Here is an 18,653-nt window from a genome sequence, read left to right as displayed (position 1 = left end):
TATTTTTCCTTCTGGGAAACATCTTTTGTAGCTTCTGAAGGGCAGTACTAAATGAAAAAATATAATCTTTAAACAAATTAAGAAAAATGTATACATCTTAATCCTGTTCAAATGCTCTTAATGCATCGTATTTCCTTCTAGAGCATCAGTGAATGATTGAACCTTTTGTAATAGTTGCGTATGAGTCCCTCAATTGTCATAAGTGTGAAAAGATGGATCCCAAAATTATGCAGTCACTGCTTGAAAGCGTTCAAATATGCAAGAGATGCTGAAAATCCAAAATATTTGCAGGACCCGGAAGATTTTTTTTTTTTTAAGAACAGCAGGCAGTTTAATGGTTCACTCCATTCAAACAAGTGACTCATGAACAACCATCACAAAAAAAAAAAAAAAATCTGTGGATCATCTTGGTGACAACACAAAATATAACGCAAACGCATGTAAAAATTTTAACTAGGTCATTTAGTTTAATACTTATTTTGTCTTCTAGACTATCAAGTAAACATCTTTTATGTAAAATTGAAAATTATTTTTCATTAAAAAAAAACTTAATTTGTGTTCCGAAGATGAACGAAGACCTTACGGGTTTGGAACGACATGAGGGTGAGTAATTAATAATAATTTTCATTTCTAGGTGAACTATCCCTTCAACGTATTTTTATGACCTTAAACTTTTTCAACTTATGAAGCATAATTAGTATACAGGTCCTTTTCAAAAAATTAGCATATTGTGATAAAGTTCATTATTTTCTGTAAATGTACTGATAAACATTAGACTTTCATATATTTTAGATTCATTACAACACAACTGAAGTAGTTCAAGCCTTTTATTGTTTTGATATTGATGATTTTGGCATACAGCTCATGAAAACCCAAAATTCCTATCTCAAAAACATAGCATATTTCATCCGACCAATAAAAGAAAAGTGTTTTTAATACAAAAAAAGTCAACCTTCAAATAATTATGTTCAGTTATGCACTCAATACTTGGTCGGGAATCCTTTTGCAGAAATGACTGCTTCAATGCGGCGTGGCATGGAGGCAATCAGCCTGTGGCACTGCTGAGGTGTTATGGAGGCCCAGGATGCTTCGATAGCGGCCTTAAGCTCATCCAGAGTGTTGGGTCTTGCGTCTCTCAACTTTCTCTTCACAATATCCCACAGATTCTCTATGGGGTTTAGGTCAGGAGAGTTGGCAGGCCAATTGAGCACAGTAATACCATGGTCAGTAAACCATTTACCAGTGGTTTTGGCACTGTGAGCAGGTGCCAGGTCGTGCTGAAAAATGAAATCATCTCCATAAAGCTTTTCAGCAGATGGAAGCATGAAGTGCTCCAAAATCTCCTGATAGCTAGCTGCATTGACCCTGCCCTTGATAAAACACAGTGGACCAACACCAGCAGCTGACATGGCACCCCAGACCATCACTGACTGTGGGTACTTGACACTGGACTTCAGGCATTTTGGCATTTTCCTCTCCCCAGTCTTCCTCCAGACTCTGGCACCTTGATTTCCGAATGACATGCAAAATTTGCTTTCATCCGAAAAAAGTACTTTGGACCACTGAGCAACAGTCCAGTGCTGCTTCTCTGTTCAAAAGTGGCTTGACCTGGGGAATGCGGCACCTGTAGCCCATTTCCTGCACACGCCTGTACACGGTGGCTCTGGATGTTTCTACTCCAGACTCAGTCCACTGCTTCCGCAGGTCCCCCAAGGTCTGGAATCGGTCCTTCTCCACAATCTTCCTCAGGGTCCGGTCACCTCTTCTCGTTGTGCTGCGTTTTCTGCCACACTTTATCCTTCCCACAGACTTCCCACTGAGGTGCCTTGATACAGCACTCTGGGAACAGCCTATTCGTTCAGAAATTTTCTTTCTGTGTCTTACCCTCTTGCTTGAGGGTGTCAATGATGGCCTTCTGGACAGCAGTCAGGTCGGCAGTCTTACCCATGATTGCGGTTTTGAGTAATGAACCAGGCTGGGAGTTTTTAAAAGCCTCAGGAATCTTTTGCAGGTGTTTAGAGTTAATTAGTTGATTCAGATGATTAGGTTAATAGCTCGTTTAGAGAACCTTTTCATGATATGCTAATTTTTTGAGATAGGAATTTTGGGTTTTCATGAGCTGTATGCCAAAATCATCAATATTAAAACAATAAAAGGCTTGAACTACTTCAGTTGAGTTGTAATGAATCTAAAATATATGAAAGTCTAATGTTTATCAGTACATTACAGAAAATAATGAACTTTATCACAATATGCTAATTTTTTGAAAAGGACCTGTATGGTTGTGCATGTAAATAAGTACTAAGGGAATTTATTTTCCTATTTGTTTTTTTTGTTTTTTTATTATCCATATTATCAGCCTATTTTTCCATAAAAGTAACTAAATGCATTTCAACTGAATGCAAAAGAAAAAAAAATTTGAGACTGATGACACAAATTTAAAACCAATCCGAGTTTAATCATGTAATCCGAGTTTAATCATGTCTTCTAATATAATTGTGTAATGACAACCCATTGACAATCTTTTTAATAGTGTCCATCCAGTTGCTTGTTTCTTTCAGTCAGTTGTTTTGGCTGTTGTAAAATGTCTACTTTTCAACTGTTTCAGCAGACACCACATAGTCTTTAAATATAGTCTTTGTATTGGTTCCTGTCAAACCAACATGTTTCAACAGAATTTTAGCGAATAAGGAAAAGTTTGTGATCCAAAATTTTAAACAAAAGCACAGTAGGTCAGAAGTCAAAGTTAAATGAAGCACGGTAGTCTCTCTCCCATCTCTTGTCTCGTTCTTCTTTCCTCTTAAGTTCTTTAGCACCGAGCGTTGTTCCTTTCTCCTGTCTCTTCTCCAGTCTTTTCTCTTTACGTACGTGTTGCACTGCCTGAGGATCCTTGGCCTGGAAGTGTGTGACTTTGGGCTGCGGTCTCACTCCATATCCCAGGCCCACCTGATCTCTCTTTAGAACCGTACTTACTGGGTTTTTGCGGCCTGAGTGGCCGGGTCCAAGACCAGAAGAGGGGTCCCACCCCAAACGGAGCATCATTTTGTAGCTGGTGCTGGAAGAGGGCAGGCAGTATTGAGGGGTGGCTGGGGGACGGAGCTCACTGAACTGATGTAGTGTGGACCTGTTGTGTGTGTCAGTGCTGTCTGTGTAATGCACAGCACACACATTACACCACTGAGATTGAACACTGTGGAAACACACACAGACACATGGTTATTCTCAGATCTGTTGAAGCTGGTCAAAACTAGACTTATTGGATACTTATTGGCACAGCATTTAAGTGAGAACTCTATATGGGAAAAATGCAGACTGCAATATTTAAAGGAATAATTCTCCCATTATTTATTATACTTTCATTGGCGAAATAGAGCAAAATCGACAATGTTGTGTCTAAAATGTAATTTAAAATGAACTTTTTGTTTATTGAACTGCTGTATAAAATCAGTCACATTTGAAATAAAAACAAGAACTCATACAGGAGTATTTTTGCCCCCATATCTTGAAATGTAACAATTCATTTATAATTTTAAAATATAATATAAGGATTGATATGATTGATGAGAACTGAGTGCAATTGCTGCTGTTAATGAATGGAACTGCATTCGTCATTGCAAAGATTATGTTCAAGAAGAAGTCATGAGCAATGGATGAACTGAGAGAATACATTCTTATATAAAGATATGATAGTGATTTTTTTTTTTTTTTTACATTTTATTGATTTTCAAAATCTTTTCATTCAGTTTTTAAAGATACACTGCATCATGAACAAAATGAACTGAAGCGTTAGGACATTAGATTATGACATTACTACACAGGGCACAGCAGAAAGGCTGCAGCACTCAAAAACTCTAGTAATGTTTTTGCAGACATGCGTATTCAAATTGGTGTATCAGAATTTCCAATATAATTATGTTTACTTATTTTTCATATTCATTCATACAGTATATTCATTATGACTTATTCTTTTATTACATTATATTCATATTACTGTAATATGTTACTCATATACTCAGTTACTCAAGTATTATGCATTTTTATTCTTAATTCTAGTTCATTCCAGTTGTACTCATATTCCATTGATGTAGTATATTTCCTTCATTTGACATATAAAAGGTACATTTTGTTATGCTTCAGTGATGTTTGGACAGTATGTTGGAAACATTCTCTGCAAAAATATTTTGGGATCTTTTCTAAATTTGTCTTCTGTTTTCGTGATACTAGATGTTCTGTTAGAAGGATGTGTTTATCTTATATCTATCTACTGCATTTCATAGGTCATGTCAACGTGACCTAGTCCTGAACTAAATTCACCTTAGGTAGGGGAAATATTTGACAACCCAAAGATTATGACATAATGGAAAAATTAGTTTGACATTTTATCGATCAGGCATAAACATTCCATGATGCTGTAAGATGATGTAAGTCTTTAATCTATATATTGCTCCCCAAATTGGCTTCTTTACCTTTTTCTTATTGCACGCTTTGTGATCTTCATCTCTTTAGATTATTATGCTCATATTTTAGTCTATTCTCCTAGAATTTGAGTGAATTACAGCATAAACCATCTCTAACCTCTCTCTGTTTGTAGTAGGTGTGTTTGTGATCTCTGACACACTGAACTGCTCCAGTTCTCTCACTACATCCTGGTGACCAGCCTGCAGGGCCAGATCCCGAGCATCTCTGCCCTGAGAGAGAATGAGAAACAAAACAGGATGGACATAAAAAGAGAGGAAATGAGACAAACAAGAAACAAACAGAGATTATGTTTAGGAAATGATTTGCAACCTAATACAGTAATAGTGTTTCTACAGGATTGTGAGCTTAGGAGCTTTCCATGAAGGTTATCAGTTGGCTTAATTATTTTAGTTTAAGGATATATACTAGGGCTGAACGATATGGACAAAATTTCATATCTCGATTTTCATGCCAGATATCTCGATATCGATACGATATGACTACGGGTTCGGTGAAAACCAAGCATTTCTCAGAAAAATAAAAACATCATAATACAAAAAAATTTGGAATGTGTAGTTTTATTTTTAAGAACTCACTGGTGGACGTCGACTCGTACGGCGTAAAGGCCCTTTCAGGACGCGGCATGCGCTGCGCTATGAAACCCATTCATTTCAATGGCTTGCGCTGCGCGAGGGCGGTTAGTTGCTGCGCCGACCAAAGCGCACGCGCAGCGGAGCGCACCAGCGTCAAAGTTCAAAATAGTTCAACTTTTGCCGCTGCGCTCTGTGACGTTTCCCCGCGCGGCCAATAGAAACGGGGCATCCAAACAAGCGCCGAACTCAAAATGGATGAACAGCTGATTCTCTTTGTGTCGGAATTTCCAGAGCTATACCATACAAGTTTGCGGTCGAATAGGGACCTCAGCGGTGCATTCAAGGGCACTCGTAAAACTGATGTTCGTTGTGTGACTGCCAGAGTTGTATGCAGGGCGGGGCGAGCGCGGAGAGGGGAAATCTATATCGTCGCTTTTTTCGATAGTAATATCTTGAAAGTTCATATCTCGATATAGATACGATAACGATATATCGTTCAGCCCTAATATATACTGAAATTAATTTAATTTAATGAATAAGGGGGGAAGGGGAAGTGGTGTGTGGCCAAGTATGGTGACCCATTTAACCCATCCAAGTGTACACACAGTAGTGAACATACACCCGGAGCAGTGGGCAGCCAATGCTGCGGCGCCCGGGGAGCAGTCGGGGGTTTGGTGCCTTGCTCAAGGGTCTCACCTCAGTCGTGGTATTGAGGGTGGAGAGAGTGTTGGTTATTCACTCCCCCCACCTACAATCCCTGCCGGACCTGAGACTCGAACCCGCGACCTTCGGGTTCCAAGTCCAACTCTCTTTCCATTAGGCCACGACTGCCCCAAATAATATTAATGATTGATTCACTGCCCCTTGTGTTATGTGTTTACATTTTCTCTTTTTGACATCATTCAGTGGTACAGGGAGGGTTATTATCAATAAATATTACAGTAATTATCATGGACCCCCCTGCGGCCCACTACAGACTATAACAGATATATTCAGGGTCTAAGTCTCTGGCCCTTGAGGAAGAGATGTCAACAGACCATGGCCCGAGTCTCCAGCTTTTTGAGACAGCAACAGATACAACCACGTTATGATCCTCCAACCTGGGAGGAAAGAGATACCCTGCGCTCAGAACTTTTGTCCAGTGAGACGACAACAGATGCAGCATGTACAGTGTCTCCATCCTATAGTGACAAAGCGGATTGACCTATTCTGAGTCTCTAGCCCAGACAGGCAGAAGACACACAGACATTTGCAAAAAGGTTAAGCTCCGGCAAGCAAATCTTTACTTAAAGGTACTTTCGTCTGCATGTGTCTGCATCTACTCCAGGGCCACATCTGCGTTCCACATTTTAGGACCCTTTTGGTGCTCCAGGAGATCAGCATCCTACAGCACTTCGTGTTCAAGGCTGTTGAAACAGATTCCTGCCCCTTTCCCGACTGCATTGTTACCAGTACAACCAGTGGAAGAAGTCACCGCCACCAGACTGCTCACTTGATCACAGAGAACGCTGTGGCATTATAGCATATTATCAGTATACGATTTTCTAATTTACATTAGATGTTATACAGCTGATAAGAACAAATAATCTTTCACTTATTTGTTTGAGTCATAATAAGGTTCTTCACGTTGTTAGTTTCAGTTTATCATCCAATAAGATAATGTAACTCTGACAGAGCAACACTCAACTGAATCACTTGCATATTAAGATAATAAATGATATTTGCTTTGTAAGGATTACAGAATCTCAGACACTTTGAACTTCTGAGATGGACAACACACACACAGTCCATTAACATACAGACATCTGTCTCCACATCCCACTGAGAGAAAATGCGGGAAAATGCCTCCCTCGCATATGCATAAACTCCTTTTCATCCCTTCCTTCCCATCACCCATCCTTCCCTTCACTCAGAATGGTCAATAGAAGAATGTAATATTCTACATTAATGCAAGTGTTATTTACAGTCATGTTTGGTATCATTTGAATTGTCTCAGGGCAACTGGTACAATGGTCTCATTCTTGTAAGAAGTAAACTAAAAGGGAATACAGATCCTGAGAGTTCAGAGATATTTTGCATACTATAGAGGGTGGGTCAGTTCCCAGTGGTTTTCATGCAAATTACCTTCTGTCCCAAAAAGGTGCTAACTCGGCTTGATCAAAGCAAATCCAAATTGTTAGTTCCTGTCTCGAGTTTGGGGGATGTTTATTCTGGTCTGAAGTACTTAAAGAAATTTGGCAAAAGGATCAGGGCGATTTCTGTAGTCAGAAGCCCGTAGTGTGATATGTCTGAATACTCACACTATGTATTTCTATAAAGTCAGGTATGCATTCTTTACTCATAGATTTATCTTTGAGAATTCGATGTTTTGTATTGATATGATTTGATCTCTTTGAATTGCTGTGGAATTGACATAATACACACAGTATTTACCTGACTGAGAATAAATTGTTACATTTGACCTTATTCTGTTTTACTCTGTAATTATTGACTCTAGTAGATTACGTTGCATCCTTGTTAAAGACATGAGCAACCGAATGAATGAGTAAATATAAAGTCAAGAGTTAACTGGAATAATCAAATATCAGAAGAATACAAATTAGAAATGGACAAGCAATCAATTTGTATTTCAAGTTAAATACGAGGTCAAGCTAAAATGGAGTCAGATTAAATGATAAAATGGAATCAGATTAGAGTTTAATTTAAATTGAAGAACTTTGCACACCAGAAAGACCGAACACGCAGGAAACCTTCATCCACCATTTGGATACCTTCCTTGGGCCGGATGGGTGGAGCCTTACAGCTTTAATTCTGATTCTGGTAAAATATCAGTGATGGTACTATTAGATCTTAGTGCTGCGTTTGACACTGTTGATCATAGCATACTTCTAGAGAGACTGGAAAATTGGGTCGGGTTTTCTGGGATGGCACTCAAATTGTTCAGGTCATACTTAGAAGGGACAGGTTATTATGTGAGTATAGGAGAGCATAAGTCTAAATGGACGGCCATGACATGCGGAGTCCCACAAGGCTCAATTCTTCCACCCAGGGGCGGACTGGCCATCTGGCAGACCGGGCATTTTCCCGCTGGGCCGATGTACTTTTTGGGCCGGGCCGATACATCTTCTCATACCATATTTGTCTGATCGACCCATAAAACTCTTAGCAGCCTATAGATTTTCTGCCTAAATAGTTGACGGCGCTGTGGTCTTTGCGGCTGTTTAATGTATTTGTCAAAAAAGTCGTTTTAGGATTTTTTTTTTCCCCCAGATAGACCGGCCCATGAGACATTTAATCAGCAGCCCATTGGTTATTTTCTTAATTGACATTGGGCTGACCCAATCACATCTTTAAACAACTCCCCTTTTGGGCTCTCTCGCTCTCTCTCTCTCGCTCGCACACACACGTTGGTTTTTGTGGTTTATGGGGACTCTCCATAGGCGTAATGGTTTTCATACTGAACAAACTGTGTGTACTATTGCCCTACACCAACCCTACACCTAAACTTAGCCCTCACAGGAGACTTTGTGCATTTTTAGATGTAAAAAAAAAAACACCATTTAGTATGTTTTTTAAGCCTTTTGAATTACGGGGACATAGGCAGTGTCCTCATAAACCACCTTCATATTGTAATACCTCTGTCATACCCATGTCATTATACAAATTTGTGTCCTCATAAACCACATAAACATACACACACACACAGTGGTGTATTGTAACGAAGTAATAATACAGTACTTTGTTACAGTACTTAAGTATTTTTTGGGAGTATCTGTAGCCTACTTGAGTTTTTATATTTCAGACAACTTTTACTTTTACTCCACTATATTTCCTAATTAAAACGTATACTTTTACTCTGATGCATGCAAACAAGTGCGCGCACAATCGCGGATGATTCATTTTCCACTCAAAGTGGAGTCTGGGGTGTGTGATATACAGTATATCTTCAGCAATAATAGGGTAAGTGTTGTTGTAATGATGTGTGATCTGACATTATCAAGTAGGCTATATCATCAAATCACGCACTTGATTTATTAATGTATTAAAACTCAGAATTCCAGGCATTCTAAATTGTAGACGGCAAAAATGCTATATTATAATATATTAATATTATATTTTAATTTATATATTATAGTTAACTTCTATATCAATATCACACAAAGAGTACCGTTTTTCTGCAGATATCAGCATGAACACATTTAATAATCATTTCATGCAAGTCCAGTAGTAAGCAATAAGTGACTTACATTTTAGACTTATTGCTTGTTTTTGCTAAATTTTGCCAAAGAAAATAGTTCCAAACAAAGATCACAGCACTGTTTTGCGTCTCTGAGCAATGGACGGTGTACTTATTGAATGAATCGGTTGAATAAATGATTCAGTGATTCACTCATTAACACAGTCAAATGCTCTGTTCCTGAGTGAATCAGTCGTTTGAATGAATCGGTTGAATCTCAATGACTCACTCATTAATGGTCACGTTCTGTCACCAAAGTCTTTGCTGTCACCTACTAGCGGTTTTAATTTCACTTTTTATTCATGTTTTAAATTACTTCAAATACCAGTATTCAACGTTTTATGTTAAAAACACAACATTAGGCCTATTTATGCATCTGTAACTGCAGTTTAAATGCATCCATGTCCCCCTGAGACACATTAAACTGTGTAAATAAATACATCTTAACGCTATTTCAGATGCAGATTCCAGAAATGTTTTCTTATGTTGGAATGAAAGACACCAAGTACCGGATGAAGTGCTTCCTATTCTTACCCAAAAATACAAAATGGAAGAAACAGTTCAAACTGAACATAATCTTGCTACTAAAGCTGTATGAATATATTATTTTATATATATATATATATATATATATATATATATATATATATATATATATATATATATATATATATATATATATATATATATATATATATATATATATATATATATATATATATATATATATTTGCTTCTTTTCCATTTTGCATTTACTTGTACTTTTACTTTCAATACTTAAGTACGTTTAAATATCAATACATATCATATACTTTAAGACTTTTACTCAAGTAATATTCTAAACGAAGACTTCAACTTCTACCAAAGTCATTTTTTGGTAAGATACCTGTACTTTTACTTGAGTATGGCTTTCGGGTACTTTATACACTACTGCACACACACACACACACACACACACACACACACACACACACACACACACACACAAACACACAGGATGCCTTCTATGCTTTTAAAGGTTCATCCAAGGACTTTACAGATTTGACTAAGTAAATTTACAGTTTATTTAATGCTATACTATGGGAAACAGTGATCATCTGATCAACAATTTATCATGTCTCTTCCCTTTCTCCCTCAAACACACAGGCACATACACAGGATGTCATAACTATATAGGCCTATAGTTTTAGGATTCATCAGTGTGGATTATAGTTTTATTATATTAATAAATTACACTTTTTAGAAGTTTTGAATGTGTCAACTCTCACTGTTTCCTACCTATTATTATATGGCTTCAGTGTTTTTATGGAATAGGAGCTGGTATACATATTCAAGAGCATGCAAAGATGGGTAGTATTTTGATCGTATGTAGTGGGCCGGTCTGGGCCAAATGCCAGGGCCGATTTTTTGTCCCAGTCCAGCCCTGCTTCCACCGCTCTTGTTTAGCTTGTATATGCTCCCACTAAGTCAGATAATGAGGAAGAACCAAATTGCCTATCACAGCTATGCTGATGATACCCAGATTTACCTAGCCTTATCTCCAAATGACTATAGCCCCATTGACTCCCTCTGCCAGTGCTTTGATGAAATTAACAGTTGGATGTGCCAGAACTTTCTTCAGTTAAACAAGGAGAAAACTGAAGTCATTGCATTTGGAAACAAAGATGAAGTTCTCAAGGTGAATGCATACCTTGACTCTAGGGGCCAAACAACTAAAAATCAAGTCAGAAATCTTGGGGTGATTCTGGAGACAGACCTTAGTTTCAGTAGTCATGTCAAAGCAGTAACTAAATCAGCATACTATAATCTCAAAAATATTGCAAGAATTAGATGTTTTGTTTCCAGTCAAGACTTGGAGAAACTTGTTCATGCCTTTATCACAAGCAGGGTGGACTATTGTAATGGTCTCCTCACCGGCAGGGCCAGATTAACACTTTGTTGTACCCTGGGCAACAATATTCAAGGGCGCCATCATCACGACCCCAGGATCACCATAATATGGTCATATATAGAATATATTACTGTAATATACAGTAAATATACTCAATACTTCAAATCCTAACGGTCATCATATTTTGATTTACAAATATTTGAATGCTCATAGAACTACAAATGCACTACTATGTCCCCTATCAAAGACATTCACTCACATATGATGCTATGAAAACAAAACACATCAGCATCTGTATAATCTGGTAAAATTGACCCACTACATTGAGAGGGAGGGAAGTATCCTTAATTTTCACAAAAAATGAAGGCAGCGGCTATTTGCACTAAGTGTAAATAGCGATAGACGCTATTTATACTACTTATTGCAAATAGTGGCAATTATCTGCACCTCAGTATTGTAGTACATTATAAAACAGTACGCAATAATAACGTACTGAGTGTCAATTATCATTTTAATTCAAATTTATTAAATGGATGCCACCTTATTGGGACAATAAAGCCCTCCCTACACCTACCCTAACCCTACCCAATACTTTATTTTCAACTTTTTGATTATTTCCTTAATTTTTATTGAAAATAAATGCCTTTCTGATGCGATATGAGATTTGAAAAGGGAGAAAAAAATGTTTGGCAAAAGGTGGGATCGAACTCGGGTCGCTCGCGGCAAAAAGCATGCGCCTTACCATCTACGCCACTGAAACTGACGTTAAATTTGCTTCATTTTTTAATGTTGACTAACACGTTAGTGGGCGGAGTTAGTGTAAATAGCCTTTGCCAACAAGATGGGCTATTTGCACTTAGTGTAAATAGACACTCCGAAAAAGGAATAGATAAGCAACCACTTTCAAACCATCGTTTATTTAACAACACTTATTCCCAATAGAAATGTATGGAATTGATAGAGCTTTCACAGAAGACAAGGCAATCAAGTTATTAGTTATTATCCGGGCTGTAAACGTAAGCTACCGCAGGCGGTGTAGAAAAGTCCTGGCTAGCTAAGTTATCCTAGTCGTTGACGGAAGCGGACTTAACAGAACTGTCGGCAACATTAACAGGAGTGAAGAAATTACCTATTTTAGGTATACACTTTAAATTTTCAGCGTTTCTGATGTCCTTCTCCTTTTTTAATTTTCGCTTCGCGCTCCCACTTAGCTTCTCCATTGTGTCTGATTTTTTTTTTTCTGTTGTAGCAACGCCTGACATCACGTAACGCGCTCGGCGTAACCTTTGACCCACCTCATGCGGACTGACCAATGAGGAGAGGGTCTTTCACTTGAGGCCCTCTCTTCATTGGTCAGTCCGCATGAGACTGACTCTCAACCGCTCTCACCTCAAGTTTAAAGTCATAGGCAGCGCAGCATATCTCTGTGCAGCGCAAAAGCCCGGGTGGACAGTTTGTTAAATATAAAGCGGGAGATTACAGATACAGTATTTTGCTCGTGCCCTTGCTGTCCTGGGCCCTTTAGATGTCGTGATACGACATATGGTTAATCCGGGCTTGCTCACCGGCCTTCCCAAGAAGACCATTAGACAACTGCAGCTCATCCAGAATGCTGCTGCCAGGATTCTGACTAGAATCAGACTAGAAAGTCTGAGCATATCACACCAGTCCTCAGGTCCTTACACTGGCTTCCAGTTACATTTAGGTTTGATTTTAAAGTACTTTTACTCGTTTATAAGTCACTCAATGGCCTAGGACCTAAATACATTGCAGATATGCTCACTGAATATAAACCTAACAGACCACTCAGATCATTAGGATCGAGTCAGTTAGAAATACCAAGGGTTCACACAAAACAAGGGGAGTCCGCTTTTAGCTATTATGCTGCCCGCAGTTGGAACCAGCTTCCAGAAGAGATCAGATGTGCTAAACAATTTGCCACATTTAAATCCAGACTCAAAACTCATCTGTTTAGCTGTGCATTTGTTGAATGAGCACTGTGCTATATGTCCGAACTGACTGCACTGTATTTTATGTATAATCATTTTCTCTTAACTGTTTTAAATTAATCTTAAATCAATTTCTATCATTTTAAAATTCCTTTTTTTTTATTTTATTTTTTTTATTCCTTGTTTTTATTGACTATTTCAATTCATTTTTTATTGACTACCTTCTTTTATGTAAAGCACTTTGAATTACCACTGTGTATGAAATGTGCTATATAAATAAACTTGCCTCGCCTTGCCTTTTTTAATCTATGGTGTTCGTTTAGTAGTTGTTGATTACTCTTTTCTATCTTTAGTTATTAAAATTGATAATGCAGAAATAGGTTCTACAAGTTATCTAGATATCCCACCAATCTTTCTTATCTGATGTACTCATAACCACACTTTAAGTGACACGTGATCCAAAAATCACAATGTCATTGGTGACATTAGTACCCATCACTACACTATTTCACCTCCCTAGGTTGGCGGAAGCAAAATCACTACATAAAATCACTATATATAGCCTATATACACACACACACATAAGATCTGGACTCAAGAAAGCCCAACATTAAATGATAGATCTTTCTTTCAAATTTCCTCTATTATCTGAATTACTTCTGGCCAATTTTTTGATACAACTAAGGGAGTAAGTTCATGTTAAGTTTGGTCAGCAGAAATGAATGGTTGTAGTATATTACAAGTTGTTACTTTAGTTACTTAAGATAAACTGGCCAATCTGATAAGTTGCATTTATCAACACTCCACTTTCAATTGATCAACCATACTGACAAACTGTAAACAATTATGTAGAAGCAAACTATCCCTATCTCCACTACTTTTTTAGAATTGAATGTTACACACCTGTTTGTCCACCACTCCCACCCACGCAGCGCCGTGTTGCAGGAGCAGCCGAACAGCCTTTGTTTGTCCTGCCTTACTTGCGCACATCACACCTGTCCAGTAAAAATCATCACGAAAGTTGACATCACTGCCACGCCGCAAGAGGTCCTTTAGGGCCCGAATGTTGCCCTCCTGGGCACATCGGAGGAGTTTGTATCCATCACGCTCTGAGGTGTTGACCGGTTCAACGGGAGCAGCTTCTGGTCTTTGTGCTTGTCTTCTTCTTTTGGGACCTCATGTCAAAAGATAATGGGCGATTATGATACAACTGTACAGTTATATCTGTTAAATAGTTACAATTATTATAAACTAAACTCTGAAGGAATGCAAATGCTAAAAATGCTTTAAAGAGCACAAATGCTGTATAGATGACAGATTGATCGAGCAGTCTTGAGGAGCCTGATTGGCCGCTTCAGGTGTGTTTGATTAGGGTTGGAGCTAAACTCTTCAGGATAGCAGGTCCCCAGGAACAGGGTTGAAGACCTCTGGTCTAAAGTTCGAAGTTATGATAAAGTAACAAGAGCAATACCTCGGTTTAAGATTTTATTTCTTGTTACTCCCACCCTGCTAGGAAAAATATAAACTTGGCAACACGTCTATATCTGTCTTTATGTTTTGTATTGTTGTTTATGTTTAATTGCAAAAATATATATATACACAGGTGCTGGTCATACAATTAGAATATCAAGAAAAAGTTGATTTATTTCAGTAATACCATTCAAAAAGTGAAACTTGTATATTAGATTCATTCATTACACACAGACTGATTTATTTCAAGTGTTTATTTCCTTTAATTTTGACGATTATAACTGACAACTAATGAAAGTCCCAAATTCAGTATCTCAGAAAATTAGAATATTGTGAAAATGTTCAATATTGAAGACCCCTGGTGCCACACTCTAATCAGCTAATTAACTCAAAACACCTGCAAAAGCCTTTAAATGGTCTCTCAGTCTAGTTCTGTAGGCTACACAATCATGGGGAAGACTGCTGACTTGACAGTTGTCCAAAAGACGACCATTGACACCTTGCACAAGGAGGGCAAGACACAAAAGGTCATTGCTAAAGAGGCTGGCTGTTCACAGAGCTCTGTGTCCAAGCACATTAATAGAGAGGCGAAGGGAAGGACAAGATGTGGAAGAAAAAAGTGTACAAGCAATAAGGATAACCGCACCCTGGAGAGGATTGTGAAAAAAAAAAACATTCAAAAATGTGGGGGAGATTCACAAAGAGTGGACTGCAGCTGGAGTCAGTGCTTCAAGAACCACCACGCACAGACGTATGCAAGACATGGGTTTCAGCTGTCGCATTCCTTGTCAAGCCACTCTTGAACAAGAGACAGCGTCAGAAGCGTCTTGACTGGACTGCTGCTGAGTGGTCCAAAGTTATGTTCTCTGATGAAAGTAAATTTTGCATTTCCTTTGGAAATCAAGGTCCCAGAGTCTGGAGGAAGAGAGGAGAGGCACATAATCCACGTTGCTTGAGGTCCAGTGTAAAGTTTCCACAGTCATTGATGGTTTGGGGTGCCATGTCATCTGCTGGTGTTGGTCCATTGTGTTTTCTGAGGTCCAAGGTCAACGCAGTCGTCTACCAGGAAGTTTTAGAGCACTTCATGCTTCCTGCTGCTGACCAACTTTATGGAGATGCAGATTTCATTTTCCAACAGGACTTGGCACCTGCACACACTGCCAAAGCTACCAGTACCTGGTTTAAGGACCATGGTATCCCTGTTCTTGATTGGCCAACAAACTCGCCTGACCTTAACCCCAAAGAAAACCTATGCGGTATTGTGAAGAGGAAGATGCAATACGCCAGACCCAACAATTCAGAAGAGCTGAAGGCCACTATCAGAGCAACATGGGCTCTCATAACACCTGAGCAGTGCCACAGACTGATCGACTCCATGCCACGCCGCATTGCTGCAGTAATCCAGGCCAAAGGAGCCCCAACTAAATATTGAGTGCTGTACATGCTCATACTTTTCAGTTGGCCAACATTTCTAAAAATCTTTTTTTTTTTTGCGTTGGTCTTAATTGATATTCTAATTTTCTGAGATACTGAATTTGGGACTTTCATTAGTTGTCAGTTATAATCATCAAAATTAAAGGAAATAAACATTTGAAATAAATCAGTCTGTGTGTAATGAATGAATCTAATATACAAGTTTCACTTTTTGAATGGTATTACTGAAATAAATCAACTTTTTCATGATATTCGAATTTTATGACCAGCACCTGTATATCAGGTTTTGCTGACTCTTATTATTGTTTATTTTATTCTTTTAGTGTTTAGAAATAATAGATGTGTAAATTTGGGGGGTCATGTGCTAACATATTAATCAGATTTGTTTCAATAAGGTTTTAAAGAGTATTTTCATAACACTATTATACTATTTCATTACACTATTTAAATTGACAATCATCAGTTGCATCAATGTAACAATGTATCAGTTCTGTTGATATTTAAATTTTTCATTTAACTACTTAATGTGGTTAAGTTTTTTTCTTTGGTGGTGGATGAGGAGATACCCCCCTTACTATGTAAAGCGCTTTGAGTGCCTTGAAAAGCGGTATATAAATGTAACGAATTATTATTATTATTATTAATACTACTTAATATTAAGTAGTTAATGCATTTAACTAAATACTTTTAAACCATGCAAAACAGCTTTCAAGTTGTATGCTGTGATCATAGCTGTCAATCTAATTATTATCTCTACCTGCTCTTCTTCTCACTCTTCTTGTGGTTGCTGCTTCTCCCTCTTTTGGCTCTTCTCCATCTGTCTCTTGTAGCAGGCTTTGGTAAAAGTCTCTGGCCTCCTTCCCAGTAAGTGATTGTTTGTTGTCTTCTTTCTTTCTTTCTATCCAGAGGTTTTCCTCTTCTTTGGCTCTGGTAAAGTAGACTGGGTTGCTCATCTTTAACACAATCTCTGCTAAAGAAGAAATTCCTGAGAGATGCTGCAGCAGCTGCTTGTGGCCATGAGACTAAAACCAAGAGAAAGAACAAACAGAAGCTCAAGCTAATATAGAAGGACACTTCATTTTAAGGTTTCTTAACAGAACTGCCACTTAATTAGTTGGATCAGTGCTTTGTCGTCATTAAGTTTTACTTTATGTTGATTATATCTTTTTATTCCAAGAAAATGTATCCATTTGTGGTTCTGGTTCTGTAACTTTATTAATTTTGATACATTTTCTTATTTGAATATATCAATTCAAATGCTATGTCATCTAGCTGGCTAACAGATTTTTACACATGTTTTGTCGAAATTACAAGAATGATTTGCGATGATCACTAGTTATCATACGGTTACCTAATAATTGTATTGTTTTCCAAGTATTATGGAAATTAAAACCCTAATGAATTAACTAAAATTCATCTTTTCCATATACAGCAGGGAAATAGGAAATGATTGAATTCTGATATTGAGCTTTTATATTCTGTTCTTCTTACAAATTGAACTACATACTTTCTCTAGAATAATGTAATGTTAGAAGTTATCGAGATGTTATATTTAGCATCTCACAAACCAGAGGGATGTAGTTTAAAAAAGCCTTAGAGAATATGTATAATTAGCGTTACATCAGATCAATCAAAGTAAAAAAAAAATAAAGAAATAAATACACTTTCAATTTCATGTTAATTTGGGACCAACAACGTTACCTGCGTGAGTAGATCCAGAAAGAAAGAAAAAGAGACAAACGACAAAATAAACTCTTTACGTAAACACAGTGTTCCTCTTTTTCTTGTGATGTTTATTGTCGAACAGAATCTACTGCCACCACGTGTTCTGGAGCGTGCAGCGGCCAGATCTTCTTCTTCTTTTTTGTTTTTAACTGCGGTTGGCAACCTGCTTTTGGTGCATTACCGCCACCTTCTGCTCCGGAGTGTGAATCAGACAATAGGCTTACAATCTAGTTTCCTCATAAAAAAAATAAAAAAAATAAAACCTTATAACACTTAGACACATTCATTCTTTACCCAACATACTTTCCCATTTCCCTGTTTATCTTCATAACCTATTAAACAAACCTGTTTCCTTTAAGAAATTTAACAATATTCTAACCTGTGCTCTGTCATCTATGCTCAACAATCCTTTTAATGTTAATTCCTGCCCCCCTAATTCCCTCACATTATTCCTCATTATCATTCTCTGTTCCTCATACCTCCTACATCTTATAACTACGTGCTCCACTGACTCCTCTTCTTGACACCACTCACACAAGCCTGTCTCGTGTTTTCCTATCAATTTTAGTGATTTGTTTAGAGCTCCGTGCCCCAGTCTTAACCTTGTCAATACAATTTCCTCTCTCCTGTTCCCACCACCTAACCTAGTTATTTTTACACTCTTTTGAATTTGATATAAATGCCTTCCTTTCTCCTCTCTATCCCACCTTTCTTGCCACATTTGGTTAGTTTTTTCCCAGATGATACTTTTGACCTCTGCTTTACTTATTTTAATTTGCATTTCTATATTTCCCTTCTTTAAAGCCTTCTTTGCCAATTCATCCACCTGCTCATTCCCTTTCACCCCTACATGTGCTGGAACCCACATAAATTGTACCAGTCCTCCTTTATTTGCT

The 18,653-nt window shown here is 37.9% G+C and overlaps 1 protein-coding gene across 1 annotated transcript; it reads right to left on the bottom strand.

Annotated features, from left to right (window-relative positions):
• Positions 1–2,345: 2,345 nt before the first annotated feature.
• On the bottom strand, positions 2,346–17,883 carry LOC306873510 (G patch domain and ankyrin repeat-containing protein 1-like). Its single transcript, XM_079422852.1, has 5 exons — positions 17,734–17,883; positions 16,790–17,054; positions 14,032–14,303; positions 4,576–4,688; positions 2,346–3,190 (listed from the first exon to the last, which is right to left on the bottom strand). The coding sequence occupies exons 2-5, from the start codon at positions 16,983–16,985 to the stop codon at positions 2,734–2,736; spliced, it is 1,038 nt and encodes a 345-aa protein (XP_079278978.1). The 5' UTR covers positions 16,986–17,054; positions 17,734–17,883; the 3' UTR covers positions 2,346–2,733.
• Positions 17,884–18,653: the final 770 nt, after the last annotated feature.

This window comes from Barbus barbus (genome assembly GCF_936440315.1).
Source record: "Barbus barbus genome assembly, chromosome: 8".
In the NCBI taxonomy this organism is placed as follows: Eukaryota; Metazoa; Chordata; class Actinopteri; order Cypriniformes; family Cyprinidae; genus Barbus; species Barbus barbus.
This window is presented reverse-complemented; position numbering and strand designations above follow the sequence as displayed.